At 50.7% G+C, this 26,301-nt stretch overlaps 1 protein-coding gene across 3 annotated transcripts in view; it reads right to left on the minus strand.

The window, feature by feature from the left end:
• Window positions 1–26,301, minus strand: part of pcnt (pericentrin) — a 308,639-nt gene that overhangs the window by 273,706 nt on the left and 8,632 nt on the right. For all 3 annotated transcript variants that reach the window (XM_070876280.1, XM_070876279.1, XM_070876278.1), the window contains exons 3-4: window positions 22,196–22,291; window positions 14,938–15,114 (exon numbers count right to left, since the gene is read on the minus strand). In XM_070876280.1, coding sequence (XP_070732381.1) covers window positions 14,938–15,114; window positions 22,196–22,291 — 273 coding nt within the window. The remainder of the gene's footprint in view (window positions 1–14,937; window positions 15,115–22,195; window positions 22,292–26,301) is intronic.

Here is a 26,301-nt window from a genome sequence, read left to right on the forward strand (position 1 = left end):
CAGGGAAAGAAAATCAGTCAGGATTCCTGCTCCTTATTGCTATCCAGTGAACCGTGCTAAAATCACGTGAACATCGAATGAGAACAGAACAGAGTTAGTTGCGATGTTCTCAACGATCAAATAGCTTGCAAACATTATTTGCGTAGACTCACACAAAGAGCAACAACTTCAGTGAGAAACTAGAGGATTGCAAGCTACCATAACAAAACATAGTAATTCAATCAACGGGTTCGGATGGCAAATCATGATAGCAAAGCACCTGAAACCTTTACTTTATGAAAGCTTATATTTCATAAATTACCCAGGTATGTCCGGTTAACAAAAAGCAGGGCGAATCCAATCCAGCCAATTACCACCCTATCAGCCTACATTCATTCAGCAAAGTGATGGAAGATGTCGTTGACAGTGCTGTCAAGCGGCACTTACTCACTAATAACCTGCTCACTGATGCTCAGTTTGGGTTCTGCCAGGATCACTTGGCTCCAGACCCCATTATAGCCATGGTCCAACCATGAACAAAAGAGCTGAATTCCTGAGGTGAGGGGAGAGTGACTGCCCTTGACATCAAGGCAGCATTTGACCAAGTGTGGCATCAAGGAGCCCTAGTAAAATTGAAGTAAATGTGAATCTGGGGAAAAACTCTCCACTGGCTGGAGTTATACTTAGCATGGTTATGGCTGTTGGAGGCCAATCATCTCAGCCCCAATACATTACTGCAGGATATCCTCAGGGCAACATCTTCAGCTGCTTCACCAATGATCTTCTCTCCATCATAAGGTGAGAAGTGGGAATGTTCGCTGATGATTGCAGTGTTGTCCCATTCGCAACTCCTCAGATAATGAAGCAGTCCGCGCCCACATGCAAGACCTGGACAACATTCAGGCTTGGGCTGATAAGTGACAAGTAACAGTCGTGCCATACAAGTGCCAGACAATGACCATCTCCAACAAGAGAAAGTCTAGCCACCTCCCCATGACATTCAACGGCATTACCATTGCCAACCCCACCCCACCATCAACATCCTGGGGGGAGGGTCACCATTAACCTGAAACTTAACTGGACCAGCCACATAAATACTGTAGCTACAAGAGCAGGTCAGAGGCTGAGTATTTTGCAGCGAGTGACTCACCTCCGGACTCTTCAAAGCCTTTCCACCATCTACAAGGCACAAGTCAGGAGCAACGTTCCCTGCAATTTTGTTTGGCGCTGCACGGCCCATTCAAAATATTGGCTGTGCAGGATCCCTGGAGCGCTGCATGGCTTAAAAGGAATATTAGTTAGGAGTGTGATGGAACATTCTCCATTTGCCTGAATGAGTGCAGCTCCAACAACACCCAAGAAGCTCAACACCTTCCAGGACAAAGTAGCCCACTTGATCGGCACCACACTCATCACCTAAAACATTCATTCAGCACGGCTGCAATGTGTACCATCTACAAGATGCACTGTAGCAACTCGCTAAGGCTTCTTCGACAGCGCTGTCAAACCCGTGACCCCTACCATCTAGAAAGACAAGGGCAGTAGGCACATGGGAACACCATCACCTCCAAATTCCCCTCCAAGTTACACACCATCCTGACTTGGAAATAAACCGCCATTCCTTCATCGTCACTAGGTCAAAATCGTGGAACTCCCTCCCGAACAGCACTGTGGAAGGAACTTCACTACACAGACTGCAACCGTTCAGGAAGGCAGATTATCACCACCTTCTCAAGAGCAATCAGGGATGGGCTTGCCAGCAACACCCACATCCCATGAATGAAAATGTATTTTACAAATGCAAGAGCGAGCATCGTATGAATTAGTAAATATGGCAAAAATGAGTTATTCACTCAAACTTCAATAGCTATGCTAGCAATGTTTTACTAATTTGAACTTAGTGATAATGTCTTTAAATTACTGTGCAAATCTGTTTGTTCCACCTTATAAATAAAATTGTTGATGTTCAACTATCTAAAGTCCCGACATGCCCAAAGGATGACCACATGTACAAGCAAATGCCAAGACTGAAAAGGTACTAGAGAAAAAGTACTAGGCAAACTAATGGGACTAAAGGTGGACAAGTAACCTGGACCTGATGGCCTGCATCACAGGGTCTTAAAAGAAGTGGCTGCAGAGATAGTGGATGCATTGGTTGTAATCAACCAAAATTCCCTGGATTTTGTGATTTTCCAGAAGGCATTCGATAAGGTACCACATGAAAGGCTACTGCACAAGATAAGAGCTCACGGGATTGGGGGTAATATATTCGCATGGATAGAGGATTGGCTAACTAACAGAAAACAGAGTCGAGATAAATGAGTCATTTTCAGGTTAGCATAGTGCGGTGCCACAGGGTTCAATGCTAGGGCCTAAATATTTACAATCTATATTAATGACTTGGATGCAGGGACTGAGTGTAATTTAGAGGAAAGGAAGGGAGGGAGAAGTGAGGTCGGACGAGAGGTCCCAGAAGATTGGAAAACCGCAAATGTAACGTCCCTATTTAAGAAAGGAGGGAGACAGAAAGTAGAAAACTATAGACTAGTTAGCCGAACATCTGTCATTGGGAAAATGCTGGCGTCCATTATTAAGGAAGTAGTAGCAGGACATTTAGAAAATAATATAGACAAACAGAGTCAGTATGGTTTTATGAAAGGGAAATCATGTTTGACAAATGTGCTGGAAGTCTTTGAGGATGTAATGAGCAGGGTGGATAAAGGGCAACCAGTAGATGTTGTGTATTTGGATTCCAGAAGGCATTCGATAAGGTGCCACATGAAAGGCTACTGCACAAGATAAGAGCTCACGGGATTGGGGGTAATATATTCGCATGGATAGAGGATTGGCTAACGAACAGAAAACAGAGTCGAGATAAATGAGTCATTTTCAGGTTAGCATAGTGCGGTGCCACAGGGTTCAATGCTAGGGCCTAAATATTTACAATCTATATTAATGACTTGGATGCAGGGACTGAGTGTCATTTAGAGGAAAGGAAGGGAGGGAGAGGGGGGGGGGAAAGAGAAGTGAGGTCGGACAAGAGGTCGGTCGGTCGGTCTGACGAGAGGGAGGTCGGTCGGGAGGTCGGTCTGACGAGAGGGAGGTCGGTCGGGAGGTCGGTCTGACGAGAGGGCGGTCGGTCGGGAGGTCGGTCTGACGAGAGGGAGGTCGGGAGGTCGGTCTGACGAGAGGGAGGTCGGGAGGTCGGTCTGACGAGAGGGAGGTCAGGAAGTCGGTTGGTCGGTCGAGAGAGAGAGAGAGAGAGAGAGGTCTGACGGGAGGGAGGTCGGTCGGTCGGTCGGTCGGGAGGTCGGTCTGACGAGAGGGAGGTCGTGAGGTCGGTCGGTCTGACGAGAGAGAGGTCGGTCGGTCGTGAGGTCGGTCGGTCGGTCTGACGAGAGGGAGGTCGGGAGGTCGGTCGGTCGTGAGGTCGGTCGGTCGGTCTGACGAGAGGGAGGTCGGGAGGTCGGTCGGTCGTGAGGTCGGTCGGTCGGTCTGACGAGAGGGAGGTCGGGAGGTCGGTCGGTCGTGAGGTCGGTCGGTCGGTCTGACGAGAGGGAGGTCGGGAGGTCGGTCGGTCGTGAGGTCGGTCGGTCGGTCTGACGAGAGGGAGGTCGGGAGGTCGGTCGGTCGTGAGGTCGGTCGGCCGGTCTGACGAGAGGGAGGTCGGTCGGTCGGTCTGACGAGAGGGAGGTCGGGAGGTCGGTCGGTCGTGAGGTCGGTCGGTCGTGAGGTCGGTCGGTCGGTCTGACGAGAGGGAGGTCGGGAGGTCGGTCGGTCGTGAGGTCGGTCGGTCGTGAGGTCGGTCGGTCGGTCTGACGAGAGGGAGGTCGGGAGGTCGGTCGGTCGTGAGGTCGGTCGGTCGTGAGGTCGGTCGGTCGGTCTGACGAGAGGGAGGTCGGGAGGTCGGTCGGTCGTGAGGTCGGTCGGTCGTGAGGTCGGTCGGTCGGTCTGACGAGAGGGAGGTCGGGAGGTCGGTCGGTCGTGAGGTCGGTCGGTCGTGAGGTCGGTCGGTCGGTCTGACGAGAGGGAGGTCGGGAGGTCGGTCGGTCGTGAGGTCGGTCGGTCGTGAGGTCGGTCGGTCGGTCTGACGAGAGGGAGGTCGGGAGGTCGGTCGGTCGTGAGGTCGGTCGGTCGTGAGGTCGGTCGGTCGGTCTGACGAGAGGGAGGTCGGGAGGTCGGTCGGTCGTGAGGTCGGTCGGTCGTGAGGTCGGTCGGTCGGTCTGACGAGAGGGAGGTCGGGAGGTCGGTCGGTCGTGAGGTCGGTCGGTCGTGAGGTCGGTCGGTCGTGAGGTCGGTCGGTCGGTCTGACGAGAGGGAGGTCGGGAGGTCGGTCGGTCGTGAGGACGGTCGGTCGTGAGGTCGGTCGGTCGGTCTGACGAGAGGGAGGTCGGGAGGTCGGTCGGTCGTGAGGTCGGTCGGTCGTGAGGTCGGTCGGTCGGTCTGACGAGAGGGAGGTCGGGAGGTCGGTCGGTCGTGAGGTCGGTCGGTCGTGAGGTCGGTCGGTCGGTCTGACGAGAGGGAGGTCGGGAGGTCGGTCGGTCGTGAGGTCGGTCGGTCGTGAGGTCGGTCGGTCGGTCTGACGAGAGGGAGGTCGGGAGGTCGGTCGGTCGTGAGGTCGGTCGGTCGTGAGGTCGGTCGGTCGGTCTGACGAGAGGGAGGTCGTGAGGTCGGTCGGTCGTGAGGTCGGTCGGTCGGTCTGACGAGAGGGAGGTCGTGAGGTCGGTCGGTCGTGAGGTCGGTCGGTCGGTCTGACGAGAGGGAGGTCGTGAGGTCGGTCGGTCGTGAGGTCGGTCGGTCGGTCTGACGAGAGGGAGGTCGGGAGGTCGGTCGGTCGTGAGGTCGGTCGGTCGGTCTGACGAGAGGGAGGTCGGGAGGTCGGTCGGTCGTGAGGTCGGTCGGTCGGTCTGACGAGAGGGAGGTCGGGAGGTCGGTCGGTCGTGAGGTCGGTCGGTCGGTCTGACGAGAGGGAGGTCGGGAGGTCGGTCGGTCGTGAGGTCGGTCGGTCGGTCTGACGAGAGGGAGGTCGGGAGGTCGGTCGGTCGTGAGGTCGGTCGGTCGGTCTGACGAGAGGGAGGTCGGGAGGTCGGTCGGTCGTGAGGTCGGTCGGTCGGTCTGACGAGAGGGAGGTCGGGAGGTCGGTCGGTCGTGAGGTCGGTCGGTCGGTCTGACGAGAGGGAGGTCGGGAGGTCGGTCGGTCGTGAGGTCGGTCGGTCGGTCTGACGAGAGGGAGGTCGGGAGGTCGGTCGGTCGTGAGGTCGGTCGGTCGGTCTGACGAGAGGGAGGGAGGGCGGTCGGTCGGTCTGACGAGAGGGAGGGAGGGCGGTCGGTCGGTCTGACGGGAGGGCGGTCGGTCGGTCTGACGGGAGGGCGGTCGGTCGGTCTGACGGGAGGGCGGTCGGTCGGTCTGACGGGAGGGCGGTCGGTCGGACGAGAGGGAGGTCGGTCGGACGAGAGGGAGGTCGGTCGGACGAGAGGGAGGTCGGTCGGACGAGAGGGAGGTCGGTCGGACGAGAGGGAGGTCGGTCGGACGAGAGGGAGGTCGGTCGGACGAGAGGGAGGTCGGTCGGACGAGAGGGAGGTCGGTCGGACGAGAGGGAGGTCGGTCGGACGAGAGGGAGGTCGGTCGGACGAGAGGGAGGTCGGTCGGACGAGAGGGAGGTCGGTCGGACGAGAGGGAGGTCGGTCGGACGAGAGGGAGGTCGGTCGGACGAGAGGAGGGTCGGTCGGACGAGAGGGAGGTCGGTCGGACGAGAGGGAGGTCGGTCGGACGAGAGGGAGGTCGGTCGGACGAGAGGGAGGTCGGTCGGACGAGAGGGAGGTCGGTCGGACGAGAGGGAGGTCGGTCGGACGAGAGGGAGGTCGGTCGGACGAGAGGGAGGTCGGTCGGACGAGAGGGAGGTCGGTCGGACGAGAGGGAGGTCGGTCGGACGAGAGGGAGGTCGGTCGGACGAGAGGGAGGTCGGTCGGACGAGAGGGAGGTCGGTCGGACGAGAGGGAGGTCGGTCGGACGAGAGGGAGGTCGGTCGGACGAGAGGGAGGTCGGTCGGACGAGAGGGAGGTCGGTCGGACGAGAGGGAGGTCGGTCGGACGAGAGGGAGGTCGGTCGGACGAGAGGGAGGTCGGTCGGACGAGAGGGAGGTCGGTCGGACGAGAGGGAGGTCGGTCGGACGAGAGGGAGGTCGGTCGGACGAGAGGGAGGTCGGTCGGACGAGAGGGAGGTCGGTCGGACGAGAGGGAGGTCGGTCGGACGAGAGGGAGGTCGGTCGGACGAGAGGGAGGTCGGTCGACGAGAGGGAGGTCGGTCGGACGAGAGGGAGGTCGGTCGGACGAGAGGGAGGTCGGTCGGACGAGAGGGAGGTCGGTCGGACGAGAGGGAGGTCGGTCGGACGAGAGGGAGGTCGGTCGGACGAGAGGGAGGTCGGTCGGACGAGAGGGAGGTCGGTCGGACGAGAGGGAGGTCGGTCGGACGAGAGGGAGGTCGGTCGGACGAGAGGGAGGTCGGTCGGACGAGAGGGAGGTCGGTCGGACGAGAGGGAGGTCGGTCGGACGAGAGGGAGGTCGGTCGGACGAGAGGGAGGTCGGTCGGACGAGAGGGAGGTCGGTCGGACGAGAGGGAGGTCGGTCGGACGAGAGGGAGGTCGGTCGGACGAGAGGGAGGTCGGTCGGACGAGAGGGAGGTCGGTCGGACGAGAGGGAGGTCGGTCGGACGAGAGGGAGGTCGGTCGGACGAGAGGGAGGTCGGTCGGACGAGAGGGAGGTCGGTCGGACGAGAGGGAGGTCGGCGGACGAGAGGGAGGTCGGTCGGACGAGAGGGAGGTCGGTCGGTCGGACGAGAGGGAGGTCGGTCGGTCGGACGAGAGGGAGGTCGGTCGGTCGGACGAGAGGGAGGTCGGTCGGTCGGACGAGAGGGAGGTCGGTCGGTCGGACGAGAAGGGAGGTCGGTCGGTCGGACGAGAGGGAGGTCGGTCGGACGAGAGGGAGGTCGGTCGGACGAGAGGGAGGTCGGTCGGACGAGAGGGAGGTCGGTCGGACGAGAGGGAGGTCGGTCGGACGAGAGGGAGGGAGGGAGGGAGGTCGGTCGGTCGGTCGGACGAGAGGGAGGGAGGTCGGTCGGACGAGAGGGAGGGAGGGAGGGAGGTCGGTCGGTCGGACGAGAGGGAGGGAGGTCGGTCGGTCGGACGAGAGGGAGGGAGGGAGGTCGGTCGGTCGGTCGGACGAGAGGGAGGGAGGGAGGTCGGTCGGTCGGACGAGAGGGAGGGAGGTCGGTCGGACGAGAGGGAGGGAGGGAGGGAGGTCGGTCGGACGAGAGGGAGGGAGGGAGGTGGGTCGGACGAGAGGGAGGGAGGGAGGGAGGGAGGGAGGTCGGTCGGACGAGAGGGAGGGAGGGAGGTCGGTCGGACGAGAGGGAGGGAGGTCGGTCGGACGAGAGGGAGGGAGGGAGGTCGGTCGGACGAGAGGGAGGGAGGGAGGTCGGTCGGTCGGACGAGAGGGAGGGAGGGAGGGAGGTCGGACGAGAGGGAGGGAGGGAGGGAGGTCGGACGAGAGGGAGGGAGGGAGGGAGGGAGGTCGGTCGGACGAGAGGGAGGTCGGTCGGTCGGACGAGAGGGAGGTCGGTCGGTCGGACGAGAGGGAGGTCGGTCGGTCGGACGAGAGGGAGGTCGGTCGGTCGGACGAGAGGGAGGTCGGTCGGTCGGACGAGAGGGAGGTCGGTCGGACGAGAGGGAGGTCGGTCGGACGAGAGGGAGGTCGGTCGGACGAGAGGGAGGTCGGTCGGACGAGAGGGAGGTCGGTCGGACGAGAGGGAGGGAGGGAGGGAGGGTCGGTCGGTCGGTCGGACGAGAGGGAGGGAGGTCGGTCGGACGAGAGGGAGGGAGGGAGGAGGTCGGTCGGTCGGACGAGAGGGAGGGAGGTCGGTCGGTCGGACGAGAGGGAGGGAGGGAGGTCGGTCGGTCGGTCGGACGAGAGGGAGGGAGGGAGGTCGGTCGGTCGGACGAGAGGGAGGGAGGTCGGTCGGACGAGAGGGAGGGAGGGAGGGAGGTCGGTCGGACGAGAGGGAGGGAGGGAGGTCGGTCGGACGAGAGGGAGGGAGGGAGGGAGGGAGGGAGGTCGGTCGGACGAGAGGGAGGGAGGGAGGTCGGTCGGACGAGAGGGAGGGAGGTCGGTCGGACGAGAGGGAGGGAGGGAGGTCGGTCGGACGAGAGGGAGGGAGGGAGGTCGGTCGGTCGGACGAGAGGGAGGGAGGGAGGGAGGTCGGACGAGAGGGAGGGAGGGAGGGAGGTCGGACGAGAGGGAGGGAGGGAGGGAGGGAGGTCGGTCGGACGAGAGGGAGGGAGGGAGGTCGGTCGGACGAGAGGGAGGGAGGGAGGGAGGTCGGTCAGTCGGTCGAGAGGGAGGGAGGGAGGGAGGTCGGTCGGACGAGAAGGAGGGAGGGAGGTCGGTCGGACGAGAGGGAGGGAGGGAGGTCGGTCGGTCGGACGAGAGGGAGGGAGGTCGGTCGGACGAGAGGGAGGTCGGTCGGACGAGAGGGAGGGAGGGAGGTCGGTCGGACGAGAGGGAGGGAGGGAGGTCGGTCGGTCGGACGAGAGGGAGGGAGAGAGGTCGGTCGGTCGGACGAGAGGGAGGGAGAGAGGTCGGTCGGACGAGAGGGAGGGAGGGAGGTCGGTCGGACGAGAGAGAGGGAGGGAGGTCGGTCGGACGAGAGGGAGGGAGGGAGGTCGGTCGGACGAGAGGGAGGGAGAGAGGTCGGTCGGACGAGAGGGAGGGAGAGAGGTCGGTCGGACGAGAGGGAGGGAGGGAGGTCGGTCGGACGAGAGGGAGGGAGGGAGGGAGGTCGGTCGGACGAGAGGGAGGGAGGGAGGGAGGTCGGTCGGACGAGAGGGAGGGAGGGAGGTCGGTCGGACGAGAGGGAGGGAGGGAGGTCGGTCGGACGAGAGGGAGGGAGGGAGGTCGGTCGGACGAGAGGGAGGGAGGGAGGGAGGTCGGTCGGACGAGAGGGAGGGCGGTCGGACGAGAGGGAGGGCGGTCGGACGAGAGGGAGGGCGGTCGGACGAGAGGGAGGGCGGTCGGACGAGAGGGAGGGAGGGAGGGCGGTCGGACGAGAGGGAGGGAGGGAGGGCGGTCGGACGAGAGGGAGGGAGGGAGGGCGGTCGGACGAGAGGGAGGGAGGGAGGGCGGTCGGACGAGAGGGAGGGAGGGAGGGCGGTCGGACGAGAGGGAGGGAGGGAGGGCGGTCGGACGAGAGGGAGGGAGGGAGGGCGGTCGGACGAGAGGGAGGGAGGGAGGGCGGTCGGACGAGAGGGAGGGAGGGAGGGCGGTCGGACGAGAGGGAGGGAGGGAGGGCGGTCGGACGAGAGGGAGGGAGGGAGGTCGGACGAGAGAGGTCGGATGAGAGGGAGGGAGGGAGATCGGACGAGAGGGAGGTCGGATGAGAGGGAGGGAGGGAGGGAGGTTGAACGAAGTTTGGAAGAGAGGGAGTGAGGGAGGTTGGAAGAGAGGGAGGGAGGGAGGGAGGGAGAGAGGAAGAAAGCAAGGAAGCAAGCGAAGAGATAATCTGTTTTTGTCATGTGGATTGAGGGATAAATATTGGCCAGGACACCACAGAAAATTCCCCTGCTCTTCTTCGAAATAGTGCCATAGGATCCTCTACCTCCACGAGAGCGCAGACGGGACCTCGGTTTAACATCTCATCCGAAAGATGGTACCTCTGACAACGCAGGACTCCCTCAGCAGTGCACTGGAGTGTCAGCCTAGATTTTTTTGTACTCAAGTCCATGGAGTGGGACTTGAACGTACAATGGTCTGACTCAGAGTCGAGAATGCTACCCATTGAGCCACACCTAAAGTATTTGTAAAGGTTTCGGCACGGCTGGGAGTGAGGCAGGGACGAAGTCGGGGAACGTTGCAAAGGTGAAAGTATGTGGACCGAGTCACAGATGGAATACGGTGCCTTATTATTGAAAGTGACCTTCGAGGGGGAAAAAAACCTGTAATGCTGCCCATTCACAGGAAACAATGTGTTTAGAATGTTTCTTTAATTCACTTTCCTTCAGTTGAACGCCACAGCAGCCAGGTAATGGGGGCAAGGGAACTCTACACGAGCCGGGTGGCCGACAAAAGGCAGTTTAATTGGTCACCCTTTTTTTTAAAAAAAGAAAGCACAGGAGGGTCCAAGTTGGTGAGCATTGGAACTTTGAGCAGACTCAGCCTAGTCAGAGTGCGAGGCACATTAACTGAGTTCAGGTTGTTTCGCATTGCAAACAGAAAATGTGTTGAGTGGAATTAGCACAAACACTGAGCATCCTTTAGCAATTCTAAATGAGGTTTTACTGTTGTCCAAACAACAGCTATGGAAAACATTTTCAAAAAGGAACAGAAATAAATTATAGTGACTTGAGTAATTATACAGAGAAGCAAAAATCATCTCACAAGTATGACTCTTCATTATTCACTACAGATGAAAATGAAGACTTTGGCATCACAACTGCTCCTTCACTCACAGGATTAAGACAGACAATATGTTTCAGTCCTGTAAAAAACCCAATAAATGCCATTAAAAGGTAGGGAGTGAAGTAGCTCCACTGACTTCAAATCCAAACATTAAAAAAATAGTTATGCCCTGTGGCACAACATTTTTGCTGTGGGTGTGTAAAATTTTAGACATGCTAACAATGTAAGCCATCAAATAACCCAGAACATTAATCTGAATACTCCCAATACCAGCTCCCTGTTCAGCACTGGAATGTAGCCCTACCAATTTTCAGATGGGATTTAACATTCTTCAGCAAATGTGAGTCGATAAATTGGAATCACTGTAATCATTAAAACACGAATAAACCAAAAGCTGACTCTAGCAACCGGCTGCTCAAGTACCAATGGAGCTCATCCAATGAAAGGGCAACAATATGCCAAGATACTTTACAATGACAAAGGCTCTGCAACTGGGACCTGCTGGTTCAGATTGACTGAAGCACCCAGAAGATCATAAATACCCCAGTGAGTTCATGATTCCACAATGCCTTAACATTTGATATTAGCCTAGCTAAAACATTATGGATTAATTTTGTGGAAAACTTCTGCCATGGGCGAAGTGCCCATACATTCCCATCTACCTCGGATGAGAACAATGTTGATACTAATTACCTATTCTCTGACAGAGGTGCAAATGTATATCAAAGATATTAACTTAGAATGCAGGATTTCATTAATATACAACTTAAATTTAAGAACTGTACAAATCTCAAAGTCAATGCTCCTTACTGAAGCAAAACATCAATGTATTAAAGAAACCCATTCCATCCATCTGTGTACATAATATTACAACAGATAATATCTATCATTCAATGTAGAGTTATTATTATCTACAAGCTAAGTTTTTGGAAAAGTGTGACTTCTGCTAACTTTCACTTAGTGATACCTGATCCACTGGGGCAATGTCTTTTCAAAGATAGGTGGGAAAGCAAGTTGTGAGGAGGACTCAAAGAATCTGTAAAGGGATATAGATAGGCTAAATGAGTGGACAAAAATTTAGCAGATGGCGTATAATGTGGGAAAATGTGAGGTTATCCACTTTGGTAGGAAAAATAAAAAAGCAAATTATTATTTAAATAGATTACAAAATGCTGCAGTACAGAGGGATCTGGTGGTCCTTGTACATCAAATGCAAAAAGTTAGTTTGCAGGTACAGCAAGTAATTAGGAAGGCAAATGGAATGTTGGCCTTTATTGCAAGGGGATGGAGTATAAAAATAGGGAAGTCCTGCTACACCTGGAATACTGTGTACAGTTTTGGGCTCCTTATTTAAAGAGGGATATACTTGCATTGGACACAGTTCAGAGAAGGTTCACGAGGTTGATTCCTGAGATGAAGGGGTTGCCTTATGAAAAAAAGGTTGAGCCTATACTCATTGGAGTTAAGAAGAACGAGAGGTGATCTCATTGAAACAAAGATTCTGAGGGGGCTTGACAGGGTAGATGCAGACAGGATGTTTCCCCTCGTGGGGAATCTAGAACTAGGGGTCATAGTTTCAGAATAAGGGGTTGCCCATTTAAAACGGAAATGAGGAGGAATTTCTTCTCAGAGGGTCGGGAATCATTGGAATTCTCTACCCCAGAAAGCTGTGGAGGCTGGATCATTGAATATAATATAAGGTGGAAATAGACAGATTTTTGAATGATGAGTTATGGGGAGCGGGCATGGAAGTAAAGCTGAGGCCAAGATCAGATCAGCCATGATCTTATTCAATGGTGGAGCAAGCACTAAGGGCCAAATGGCCTACACCTGCTCCTATTTCTTATGTTCTTATGTAACCATGTACAAGATAAAAGAACTGCAAGTTTTTGATAGGAATTGTATTTAGTGCTGAACACCTCCATGCCAGAACTCGCCACTCCCTAGCCAAGCAAGTCCAGTGCAGCTATTACACGAGCATCTACCCAACCATGTGGAAAATTGCCCAGCTACGTCCCGTCACAAAGAACAGAACAGTTCTAGTCAAGTATCCTCCCAACCATCAACAAAGTGATTGATGGAGTAATCAATCAAGAGTGCAATCAAGCCACTCACCAATAACCTGGTCAATGTTCAGCTTGGTTTCCAATAGAACCATTCAGCTTCAGACATCCTTATAGCCTTGATCAAGTCATGAATGCAGGAGCTGAAGACCAGAGAAGAGGCGAGAATAGCTGCCTTCAATATTCAAAAAAGTATGGCACCAAGGAGTCCCAGCAAAATTGAGATAATTGGGGGGTCAAGAGCAAAGTCTTCCAGTGGCTGGAATCATACCAGACACAAAGAAAGATGGTTGCAGCTGTTGGAGGCAAGTCATCACAATCCCAGGACATAGCTGCAGGAGTTCCTCAGGGAAGTGTTCTCAAACCAGCCATCTTCAGCTGCTTCAATGACCTTCCCTCAGTTGGCTGATTATTCAAAGCTGTTCAGCTCCATTCACAACAGCTGATATCAAAGTAACCCAAGCCAGACTGAAGCAGGATCTGGACAATATCCAGGCTTGAGCTGACTGATAGCAAGTAACATTTGCACCACATCTGCCGGGCACCCTGGGAGGTCAACATTGAGCAAATGTTTAGCTCGATCGGCCACGTCAAAAATGTGATTAAACAGCAGGAGAGGTGGAGTCCTCTGAAAAATTTGGTTCACCAAGTGAAGCCTCAAAGCCTCGACACCATCTACAAGGCTCAAGGATGGGATTGCTCACAACTCACCGAGATGGGTTCACAGTTGCAAAAACATTCAAGAAGCTTGACACCATCTAGAACAGAGCAGTCGGCATGCTGCTATTGGATTCAATGTCCACCCTCACCACCATCAGCTTCAAGTGCAGTACATACAATCCAAAGAATGCACTGCAGCAATTCATCAAATGTAGTAAAAATACATCTGATAAGCGAAAGCTTGAAAGTAAATCGGCTCCAACAGGTTTAAGAAAAAGGACTCTGAATGATTGTTAAAAGGTTTGTAAATTTACATGTCGTAAAAGACCACACAGAAGACTTGAAAGACTTGCATTTATATAGTGTTTTTCACGACCACCAGGCATCTCAAAACATTTTACAGCCAATGAAGTACTTTTAGAGTGTAATCACTGTTGTAATGTGGGAAAGAAGAGGACGGATCACCATCGAACCGGCAGGGTCAGCTGGAGATCGTTTGAACACCTGACAGCTTAACGAAAATAAATGAAGTGTCAATCAATCATGGATTGTATTTGCAGGAACCTATTGTTGACAAGCCACCTTCCCAGAGCTGTGGTTCAAAGTAAAAGAGTTTTACAGCTAAGCAGAAGTTAGAGTTGCGGAGTCACTGCTCCAACCTCACCTGACTTCATGACTACTCTCTACCTCACAGCTTCAAACAATGCAGACTTGCAGGTTGCCTCTGAAAAGGCTGAACAGGCTACAAGTTACACTACAACTGCAACCATCAAGATATTCAGAGATCTTCTCTAAGCCTGAGCCAACCAAGATTAAAAAATGTTATGGGCTTAATCTAAGATAGGCATTTAATTTCCAAAAGATAATCCATTTTGGGAATTCAGGTGGTGTTGTTTTCTTGTTGTTAAAGAAATTCTAAACCATGTTTGAACCCAAGATGTTATTTAATTCAAATGTTGATTTTTCTGGTGTATAATAAATGATTGCTTTCTTTACAAAGCCATGGTTTGTGCCTGAAGTTTCGTAAAGTAAAAAGGCCATTAAGTTAAATATAAAATTAAACCTTAGAGATAAATAGGCATTTCCCCAAATTTAAGTGTCAAATGACTTTGCTTGCTTTTTGCTCCTAGACAGCATCTCCCAGCCTTGCAATCTCAAACACTTAGAGCAGCACGATCATGGGTAGAGTCACAATATGTGCTCTCCAAGGCACTCATTAACTTGATTAGGACCTATCCGTCTTTCGGATGAGACTTTAAACAAAGATCCATCTGTTCTCTCAGGTGGACGTAAAAGATCTCATGGCATTATTTTGAAGAGGAGGGGAGTTAACTCTGTGTCCTGGCCAATATTTATCCCTCAATCAACAAAACAAAACCTGTTTATCTGATCATCATCACATTGCTGTGTGTGGAAGCTTGCTGTGCGCAAATTGGCTGCCGCATTTCCTACATTACAACAGTCACTACACTGCAAAAAAGTACTTAATTGGCTGTAAAGCTCTTTGGGACATCCGGTGGTCGTGAAAGGCGCTATTATAAATGCAAGGCTGTCTTTCTTCTTCCTATACCATCATTCTCTCTTTCATGCTGATTTAAAATCATGGAATCCCTGTTTACCATTCTGGAAGCACCATGAACACAAAGACTACAGCGGTTCAAGGAAAAGCTCCACCACCACCTTCTCGTGAACTAGTTATTGCCAATTTTGGCTGCATCGCACATCCGGATAACAAAATAAAAGTAGATATATCAGTAGTTACCATCTTCCACCAACAAAAACTAACCTGCATCTGAAGCCGAGCTTGGCATAGCTCTGCTTCATGTGCCGAGTCCATCTGTGTCCGGACATCATCAAACAGATCCTGCTGTTCCTGAGTCAATTCTGCCCGCTGCTGCTCCATTTTCTCTTTGTGTTTAGTAATCAGCGTACTCATCTCTCGGTCATGCTCCCTTTCATGAACCTGTCAGTGACAGTAACAAATTTAAATAATAGATATCAAAGCTCCCAATATTGCCCAGATGTGGTATTCAACCACAAAGACCAGGAAGATTCCAGTTGCAGGTGGAGCTTTGAGTGCCCTAGCCAATATTTACAGAGGTGCTTATTTGTACTGCCAAAATGGCCACCATGCTCCACCCTTTGTCTATGATTGGTCCCCTTGGGGGATAAGCCACATCCTGAAGTTTTGCCGGAATGTGTATCTGGAACCGCACATCTCAAGGTCTCACTGACTTTGAAAATTGTTACTCGATCCACTTTGACTTCCTGAAGCGACAGAGGATAAAGCTCCCCAGAAGACAGCAAGGGCCAGCCAAAGTGCCTTACCACAGTCCAAGTGCATCCTGCAGTCCCACCCCATCATAGATGGGGCAGGCATTGTGTATTGATTGTTAACATGTTTATTGGGTATGAAGTGAATAGTGAGTGTCTCTCTCCTCCCCCCCCCACCCCCAGTGTCTCTCTTCTTCCCCCCCCCCAAACCCCGTGTGTCTCTCTTCTTCCTTCCCCCACCCGCTGTGTCTCACTTCTCCCCCCCCCACATATCTCTCTTCTTTTCCCCCCCCCCCAACCCCGCGTGTCTCTCTCCACCCCCCCCCGCGTCTCTCTTTTCTCTCCTCTCCCCCTTCCCTCCCCGCGTGTCTCTCTTCTCTTCCCACCCCGCGTGTCTCTTTTCCCCCCCCCAACCCCGCGTGTCTCTCTCCCCCCCCCCCCGCGTGTCTCTCTTCTCTCCTCTCCCCCTTCCCCCCCCGCGTGTCTCTCTTCTCTTCCCCCCCCACCCCCCCCCAAGTCTCTCTTCCCCATCCCCCCCAACCCCGCATGTCTCTCTTCCCCATCCCCCCAACCCCGCGTGTCTCTCTTCCACCCCCCCCCCCAACACCGCGTGTCTCTCTTCCACCGCCCCCCCCCCCAACACCGCGTGTCTCTCTTCCACCCCACCCCCCCCCAACACCGCGTGTCTCTCTTCCACCCCACCCCCCCCAACACCGCGTGTCTCTCTTCTCTTCCCCCCCAACAACCCCGCGTGTCTCTCTTCTCTCCCCCCCAACCCCGCTTGTCTCTCTTCTCTCCCCCCCCCAACCCCGCTTGTCTCTTTCCCCCCCCAAACCCGCGTGTCTCTTTCTCCCCCCCCCAACCCCGCGTGTCTCTCTTTCTCCCCCCCCAACCCCGCGTGTCTCTCTTTCTCCCCCCCCAACCCCGCGTGTCTCTCTTTCTCCCCCCCCAACCCCGCGTGTCTCTTTCTCCCCCCCCCCAACCCCGCGTGTGTCTCTTTCTCCCCCCCCCCCAACCCCGCGTATCTCTCTCTCCCCCCCCCCAACCCCGCGTATCTCTCTCTCCCCCCCCCCCCAACCCCGCGTATCTCTCTTCTCTCTCCCCCCCCCCAACCGCGCGTATCTCTCTTCTCTCTCCCCCCCCAACCCCGCGTGTCTCTCTTTCCCCCCCACCCCGCGTGTCTCTCTTTTCCCCCCACCCCGCGTGTCTCTCTCTTTCCCCCCCACCCCGCGTGTCTCTCTTCTCCCGTCCCCACAGGGCCGCCGGGGGGAGGGGGTGGGGGAAAAGAGAAAAATAGTGTCAGAGGCGCAAGTCCTGCTTCTCTGCACCACGTACATGGAACGTTTCAGGCCGCTGGGTGTGTGTGGGTGGGGGGGTCTGAACTGACGGGGTGGGGCTTGTCACGTGTGCCAAAAAAGTGCAATACGGGCATGGGGAGGCGCCCGTCTGCTAAAAAAAAAGTGCAGCGCAAATACGTAGAATATTTATCTAGCACCTTCACCAGAACAGATTAACTCATTTATTGCATTGCTATTTGTCATGCCCAACTACTTGTAAATTGCCTGCCATGATTGCCTACAAAACAACAGTGATCACTTCAAAAGTAATTAACTGTCTGTGAAGGTCTTTGGGCTATCCTGAGTTCTTGTTTACTTCTGTCTCTGGTCTGCACCAAATTGGCTGATCGCAGATGCAGAGCAGAATGGATACTATTGTGCAGCTTTCTTTGCAAGCGAAAAAAAGATTTCAACCAACTTTAGTGGTAATTGTTCTCCATCGACCACATTTTAGATAAAAAGAACTTACTTTTTTCATCTTCTTAGGCAGTTTCTCAGTCGAGCATCACTTGCTACCATACTAAAATGCGTTCGAAGGTGACTGATTAGACAGACCAATGCGGGATCTACACACTCCGTCACACATGGGCAAATGTGTGGTTAGAGGGATGGGTGGGTGTCGAACGCTCCTTCCACTGTTTATGCTTGGCTTCAGTGTGCTCCCGACAGAGACTCGAATGCTTCTCCTCCACTTTGAGCGGTCTTGGACCAGGGATTTCCAAGAGTCGGTGGGATGTTACATTTTTTCCAAGGAGGTTTGGAGGGTGTCCTTGAAATGTTTTCTCTGCTCTCCTGGAACGCGCTTGCCGTGACTTAGCTCAGAGTAGAATGCTTGTTTCGGGAGTCTGGGATAGGGCACGTGGACAATGTGGCCCGTTCATCAGAGCTTATAGAGCATGGTTAATGCCTCGATGCTGGCCTGAGAACGCCGACATTGGTGCACCTATCCTGCCAATGGATTTGCAGGATTTTGCGGAGGCAGCATTAGTGGTACTTCTTCTGTGTTTTGAGGTGCCTACTGAACATTGTCTCTGAAGCATATAGGAGGGCGGGTATCACTGCTGTTCTGTAGACTATAAGCTTGGTCTTCGAACACTTTTCCTTAGGCGACCGAAGGCTGCACTGGCACACTGACGACGGTGTTGGATTTTGTTGTCAAATTCTGTCCTAGGCTCCCAAGGTATGGGAAGTGGTCTACATTGTCCAAGATCTCATCATGGATCTTGATAATCGGGGAGCAGTACTGTGTGGTGGGGGCAGGTTGGTAGAGAACCTTGGTCTTACGGATGTTTAATGTAAAGCCCAGACTCTTGTACACTTCAGTGAAGGCCTCAGTGTGCACAAACGCAAGCGTCGTCTACATATTGTAGTTCAATGACAGAGGTTGAACAATTTCCCGCTTGTCCTGTAGATTAACTCCACTCCAGCAGGGAGCTTGTTAAAGATGAGATGAAGCATTGCAGCGAGGAAAATTGAGAAGAGCATTGGTGCGTTGACACAGCCTTACTTGACCCCGGTCTGCACTTGTATTGGGTCTGTGGTGAATCCACTGGTAAGAATCACAGCTTGCATGTCATCGTGAAGCAAGCAGAGGATGACAAATTTTTGAGGACAGCCGAATTTGTGAAAGGCACTCCATAATTCCTCATGGTTTGACAGAGTCGAAGGCCTTTGTGAGGTCAAAGAAAGCCATGTGCTGAAGTTGATGTTGCTCCCTACATTTTTCTTGGGTTTGTCGGGCAGTGAAGATCATGTCCGTTGTGCCCCTTAATGGGCGGAATCCGCATAGAGACTCTAGGAGGAGCTTTTCAGTCACTGGGACGAGGATTCTTGTGACAACGTTCCCTGCGGCAGACAGCAGGGAAACTCCTCTGTTCTGCAATCGGACTGGTCACCTTTCGTGAAGATGGCCACGATTACGGTGTTGCTGAAATCCCCTGGCATGCTCTCCTCCTTCCAGATAAGAAAGATGAGGTCATGGACTCGCGCCAAGAGTACTTCTCCACCATGCTATAGTACTTTGGCGTGATTCCATATGCTCCAGAGGCCTTGTTGTTTTTCAGTTGACAAATGGCCTTTTCAAACTCATTGTGGGCATGGATTGTGCTGTGGCGGTGGGTAGCATGTTGTGGGATGGAGTCAAGGACACTCACGCCAAAGACAGAGTCTTGGTTAAGGAGATCTTCAAAATGCTTCTTCCAGCGGGCACTGACTGCCTCTGTCTTTGATGAGCACATCTCCGTTCTTAGTCTCAGTGGAATACTTACATTTATATAGCGTCTTTCACCATCCAAAGGACATCAAAAAAATGCTTTCCAGCCAATAAATTACTTTTGAAGTGTTATCCTCAATGACTATTGTTTCCCAATCCTCTGTGCTGTTAGAGGATAATGTTTTCTCTCATGCATAATCTCTTATTTGCCCTGATTATTGAGCTAGTGGTGTTTACAGTACAGGACATTTACTAGTTTCAAGCAAAAACGCAACAGAAGATTTCCTTTAAAGCAGAAATTATCCCACTGCATCTCCTTGACGAATTACAAAATTAAATTGCATCAAAACTGTTGCAATGATTTACTGATGTATTGGCTGAAAAGGTAGTGTATGTACTGTATACGGACTCAAGTCTGTCTTCCTATAAGGCAGTCAGATTTTTCAATTTAATCCAACCTCCAACCTCCCTTTCCTCTCCAAAGTCCTTGAACGTGTGGTCGCCTTCAAATTCATGACCATCTTTCCCACAACTCCATGTTTGAAACCCTCCAATCAGGTTTCCACCTTACTCTCATCAAAATCACAAATTACATCCTTTGTGACTGTGACAAAGGCAAACTATCCCTCCTTGTCTTTTTTGACTTGTCTGCAAACCCTTCGCCAATGCCTCTCCACTGTTGTCCAGCTGGGTGGGACTGCACTTGCCTGGTTCCGTTCTTATCTATCTAATCGTAGCCAGAGAATCTCCTGCAATGGCTTCTTTTCTCACTCCCGCATCGTTACCTCTGGTGTCCCCAAAGATCAACTCTTCGCCCCCTCTTATTTCTCATCTACATGCTACCTCTTGGCGATATCATCCGAAAACACAGCGTCAGTTTCCACATGTACGCTGACGGCACTCAGCTTTACCTCACCACCACTTCTCTCGACCCCTCCACGGTCTCTAAATTGCCAGACTGCTTGTCCCACATCCAGTTCTGGATGAGCAGAAAATTTTGCCAATTAAATATTGGGAAGACCGAAGCCATTGTTTTCGGTCCTCACCACAAACTCCGTTCCTGAGCCACTGGTTCCATCCCTCTCCCCAACATTTGTCTGAAGCTGAATCACACTGTTCGCAACTTTGATGTCATATTTGACCCTGAAATGAGCTTCCGACCACATTTCTGCGGCATAACTAAGACCCCCTGTTTCCACCTCAGGAACATCACCCGTCTCCGCCCTCACCTCAGCTCATCCGCTGTTGAAACCCTCATCCATGTCTTTGTTACCTCTAGACTTGACTATTCCAACACATTCCTGGCTGGCCTCCCACGTTCTCCCCCACGTAAACTTGAGGCCACTGAAAACTCGGCTGCCCATGTCCCAAATTACACCAAGTCACTTTCACCCATCACCCCTGTGCTTGCTGACCTACACTGGCTCCCGGTTGTACAACACCTAGATTTCAAAATTCTCATCCTTGTTTTTAAATCCCTCCATGGCCTCACCCCTCCCCATCTCTAATCTCCTCCAACCACCCTCCCCCCTCCCCCAACCCCAAGATATCGGCACTTCTCTAATTCTGCCCTCTTAACATCCCTGATTATAATCGCTCAACCATTGATGGCCATGCCTTCTGTTGCCTAGGCCCCAAAAGCTCTAAAATTCCCTTCCTGAACCTCTCCACCTCTCTTTCCTTCTTTAAGACGTCCCTTAAAACCTACCTCTTTGACCAAGCTTTTGGTCACTGCCCTATGTGGCTAGGTGTCAAATTGTGTGTCTTATAACACTCCTGTGAAGCACCTTGATTTGTTTTACTATGTTAAAGGCACTATATAAATACAAATTGCTGTTAATTGGAGCACAAAGTGACTGCTCATCCATTTGGTTGTTTTCAGCTTCCTAGCTTTCCAGAGCAGTGATCTGACACTCCGACTATTTCTTCTGGTTGCAATGATGCAGTAATGTGAAAGTCTTTTGCAAGAACACCTTGAGCAGGTATGGAACAGAAGTGTTCCTTGTCTACCCTATAGTAGATCTCATCTTTCTTAAGATACACACACATACTGGCAGCTGGATGATATCATCTGTGGGTTGAAACAGACCTGCAAATTTGTTAAGACATCCAGCCTTCCTGCTGGGTTTACTCTGGGTTATCTGCAAGCTTTATAGCAATGCAGAAATCTTCCCTCCTGCATAGCAGGCACTCCATTTAGGGTCTTCCCGATTTTGGAGATAACTCTAAATAAGGCTTTCAGGTCCAGCTATATTGCACCATGATATTTCAAGAGATCCAAGCTAAAAGTCACCAACAAAATAAATTCAACACTAACTTTGGGCTCCCAATGGAACCCTGCTGGATTCATGGGTGGGTCATTCTATTGATAATCATTCCTCTGCTATACATAGCGGCATCCTAACAAATGGTGCCAGGTGAGATGCTGACTAATCCACCTATATTCAGATGCTGTAGAACACAGCTCTATCACAAGATGATTATGCATTCTATTCTAAAGTTTGTGCTCCCTTTCTGTGTACTGTGAGAAGAATGTGTAGGTGCTCCTAGCTTTGACCTCAGCCCTTGGAGCCCAGGAGCTGAAAAGAACAGCAGCTAGAGTAGTTGACCGATAGTTGGACATCTTCATCTTTCCCAGTCCAGCCAGACTTCAAGTTTCCCCATTCCTTTGTCTTCTATACTAGTAACCCCATCCTCCTAATGCTCAGAATTATTGCCTACAAATCACGGAGGATTTCAGCAGGGACAATTAGTTAGTCTCATGTTACTCGGATATCTGCACTGCCTAGTGACACTCAAGTTTTCCAATATACATTTAATTGCATATTTAATTGTAATGATTTTGTGAGAATGTCAACCAATGATAAATCAAGGACACTCCACTCCCAGCCAAGTTCTCTCAAAACTTCAACACTTCAGTCTAATTCTCAGATACTTGGTTTCAGCGAGACACGATGGTCAAATTCAGAAATTACGATTGATCAGCAACATTTATCAAGCTAATCAAGAGTGAGAATTGTACCAGTTTAGAAGAAAGCTCTACTTAAACAAAGATACTCAACTTCCACTTGGTGACAATAGTTTACTTCATCAGGGTCTCCATAGAACAAAACATACACCTCAAGATGACAAAATAAGAGAAATTAAATTGGACACCTTTTCATGCCAGAGACTATGATGCATTAATGAGGAGACAGCAAATTATCTGCACGAGTACTTGCCTGTTTAATTAATCCGATTTGTTTTCTCCTTTCATCCTCTTGTTTCTGTTGCAAGTCAAATGCCGCCGCCTTCGTTTCTGCATTCAACTTATCTAACTGACAGAACACAAGGTTACAGCACAGCAATTAGGCATGTGTCTAAAGAAATGTGTTTTGGATTAGTCAAACAGAATTTTGCCAATTATCTTCAACGCCTCCCTTGATTACAAAATATCCTTCCATTTAGTTCCAATATTTGTAAAGACCGATCTCTGCATAACAACCTTTAGCATTCAACATTAACGCCATCTGAGAGAAGTTATCTGGGGAAAAAATTTCATTTTTGACACTTCCACTAAAGAGTCTTATGCAAATGACAGATCAAAAAAACACATAAAAGGCCCGTTTTCTCATGTGAAAAACACACTGTTAAGAGACTAAGCTCTGCAGACTTGGTCCCTGGAACAAAACTGAGAAAATCACTTCCAAACAGGTCCATTTTCAGGAAAACCTGATGAAAAGTAGGACTTCGAGATTCTTCCAAATTAAATTGGCCAAAGGAGACTTTAGGAAGCTTGTTTCAGATAAGGATTGGTTTGGATTGAAAGGTACAATCCACAAAACTATCAGTAGAATTCACGTGGTGATACTTCTTCCTAAGATATCCAAATCCCAAATGAAGATATTAAAGCTGCAGTTAGAGACCAGAGAGCAAGATTGGTGTCAGGATGTCTCCGACAATAAGGCAGCAGGAGGTGCTTTTCTACAAGTTCCTCAAGTAGAAGTAATCATGGCAAAAAACCCGTAACCAGTAACATCTTTAATGGGGCAGTGTTGTGGGAGATGCTGATGCTTGTGTACAAGTTGGTTAGAAATACAAATGTTTTAGTAATAGAAAAAGACAATTGAGCCCAATAACCCACAAACTTTTTGTTTAATAAAGCTAAATCCGACCTATCCTCTATCATCATAACTCCTTAATTCCGTATCTCTTCAATACTGGATGTCATTCTGAAGCCAAGGAATGCACAACCAGAGTTACAAACTGAAGCAGACATGTCAACATTTAATAATAAATTAAATAGCTATATAAATAAAAGTTGTTGTTGTGGTCGAAGAAAAGGTGATAAAGGGATGTGGAAACAGGGCAGGCACTTGGGCTGAGGACTACTGTTCCTGTGGAGAATAAACACAAACTGGTTGAGCATTATAGCCTGTTTCTGTACAGTAATTTTTATATAATTGCTTATACAAACTATTCATACCATCTGCTTGAGTGTGCCCTGTTAAATTATTTCAGAAATAATTGATTTAACAATGTGCAAAATTATTGGCCTGAATTTCCTCCCTGAACTTCCTATTTTATAACTTATATTTCTGGTACTTGAACTCCACTAAATTAAACAACTTGCATTGATCAACTACATCCTCAATAAACTTAAAACTTCAAAGTCACCTCAAAAATTTTATAAAAAATGTAAAACTTAACTTTTCTTCATCACTTAAATTCCAGATTCTTGGAATATTTTTTTTTTTTTTTTTTAAATCGGTCACCTTGATAGCCTCAGGGGCAATAATATTCTTTCGATGCTTAGGTAAGATGAATTGCACATGGTCATATGCTATCTCAAATACTAAAAATTTATACAGTAACACAACACTCTTTGAATCTGGGCTGGGGAGATTCATCAACTACAATAAGGGAAATTTGGGTGAAGACACAAAGATAGGAAGACTTCCAAAGTCCAAAATGAATAAAGGATAGCAGTTTGGTGACAGAAGAGCGGCATCAGTCAGCGCCTGCCGCGAACTTCAGTGAAGGTTTAGTGGCGGCGCTGACAGTTTGCGCCACCCATTTGGTGAAGTCAGCGAGTAGCCCCGCATTTGCAAAATTTACTCTTTCGCCTGCTGTAGTGCCTGGCGCTGAGACCGGCAGGGGAAAGCAGTCGGTCCAGCCAGGGCCAGATTAAGGCTGTGAGGGGCCTAAGGCTAATAGGAGGGAAGGGCCTATATATTGCATACAATATATGGAATGGCAGACCATGCTCAGCAAGGAAAACAATGGTTTCAATTATGCGTCTCAGGACATTCTTCCAATACAATCGAGCTTCCAAAAACTGTTTTTCCACTTGAGAATCAATTCTGTTGACTTTCTTTCGGGCACGATATATATACACTGACAATTTATGCTGCTCACTCATTGCATGATTATCTATGTATGCAGTATTCTTCCAATCATTGGAGATTTCACAGAACATGACACACTTTTTTCCTTCAGAAAATGTCTTTGAGGGATCAAAGATGGAATCTATTTAGTTGGAGTTGAGAAACAAAGGAGGTATTGCGCTATGTGATGTATTTTATAGGCCACCAAATAGTGGGAAGGAGACAGAAAAGCAAATTTGCAAAGAAATTACTGTGGGAGACTTTAACTACGTCAATATTGAATGGGGCAGTGATTGTGTTCGGGCAGAGAAAGGGAGGAATTCCTGAAGTGTGTTCAGGAGAATTTTCTTGATCAGTATGTTTCCTGCCCAACAAGGAAGGAGGTACTGCTGGATCTTGTCCTGGGGAAATGAGGTGGGTCATGTGGAGAATGTCACTGTTGGAGAGCATTTTGGGAATAGTGATCATCGGATTGTAAGGTTTAGATTAGTTATGGAGAAGGACAAGGAGCAAACTAGAATAAAAATACTTAATTGGAGGAGGGACCAAGAGCTGGAAAGTGGGATTAGGCTGGATAGCTGTTTGTCGGCCGGCACGGACACGATGGGCCGAATGGCCGCCTTCTGTGCTGTAAATTTCTATGATTGCTGATTTGTACAGGGTACCTAATCAACCTGGACCAGAATGAGTTCCTGAATGAATGGGGTCTCAGCAGACCTAATGGCTCTTCAGCACACATTGTTGTTGGCAGGCAGCATCAAAAGAAAACTAGCAGCGTCAACTTGCTGTGAGTGGTTATTGGTATGGCATTCATACCGAGTCCCACCTTAAATGGCATCTTGATATGCTGGTGAAGTTGAGGAAAGTGCCCAGGTGCCAATCCAAACCTTGGTTTACCTTACTTGGGGGCCAATATTTATCCCTCATCACAACTAAAAAACAGATTATCTGGCCATTATAACATTGCTGTTTGTGGGAGCTTGCTTGTGCGCAAATTGATTGCTGCGTTTCGTACATTACAACAGTAACTACACTCCAAAAGTACTTCAGTGCCTGCAAAGTGCTTTGAGAGGTCCAGTGGCCGTGAAAGGCGCTGTATAAATCCAAGTCTTTCTTCCTTTCTAGTCCAGAAGTTGATCCTAGGGTCAGAGCTTCTGTGAAGGAGAGTGCTCCTGGGAGTTACTTGCATGAACCAGAAATTGAATTTCCAGATTTGGTGTTGGGAAAGAGAAAGCAGACTCCGAATTCCTGCAAAAAAACCCGATAGACCTGAGAAAAATAAATAATGGTGGTTGATAGGCCTAGCTTACAAGTTACAAACTTGACAAAATTCAAGCAAAATCAGGGTCAGACTGAAGAAATTTCTAACAATGAAAGATTAAAAATTATTACGATTACTTTAGTCCCAAAATCCAGCAACATTTTCCTGCTGTAGGAGAGCAGAGAGTTAAGTACCCTGTATATTTTGCAGATAGAACTAGCAGAGCTGGGTGATGGGGAAGAGCCGTAACCCTGCGTGTGATTTGCACTGTACCCTCCTATTGCCCAGGTTATCCTTCCTCGAGCATTTCTATAGCACCTTTCACGACCTCAGGATGTCCCAAAGCGCTTTACGGCCAATTAAGTACTTTTGAAGTGTAGTCACAAACAACAAATCGATAATGACAAGATAATCTGTTTTAGTGATGTTGACGGAGGAATAAATATTGGCCAGGATACCAGGGATAACTCCCTGCTCTTCTTTGAAATAGTGCCATGGGATCTTTTACGTCCACTTGAGAGCGCAAACGGGCTTAGGGTTAACGTCTCATCCAAAATATGGCACCTCTGACAGTGCAGCACTCCCTCAGTACTGCACGAAAGTGTCAGCCTAGATTTTTCTGCACAAGTCTCGAGTGGGCCTTGAACCCACAACCTTCTGATTCAGAAGAGAGTGCTACCCACTGAGCTACGACTAACAT

This window comes from Pristiophorus japonicus, chromosome 3 (assembly GCF_044704955.1).
Source record: "Pristiophorus japonicus isolate sPriJap1 chromosome 3, sPriJap1.hap1, whole genome shotgun sequence".
NCBI lineage: Eukaryota > Metazoa > Chordata > Chondrichthyes > Pristiophoridae > Pristiophorus > Pristiophorus japonicus.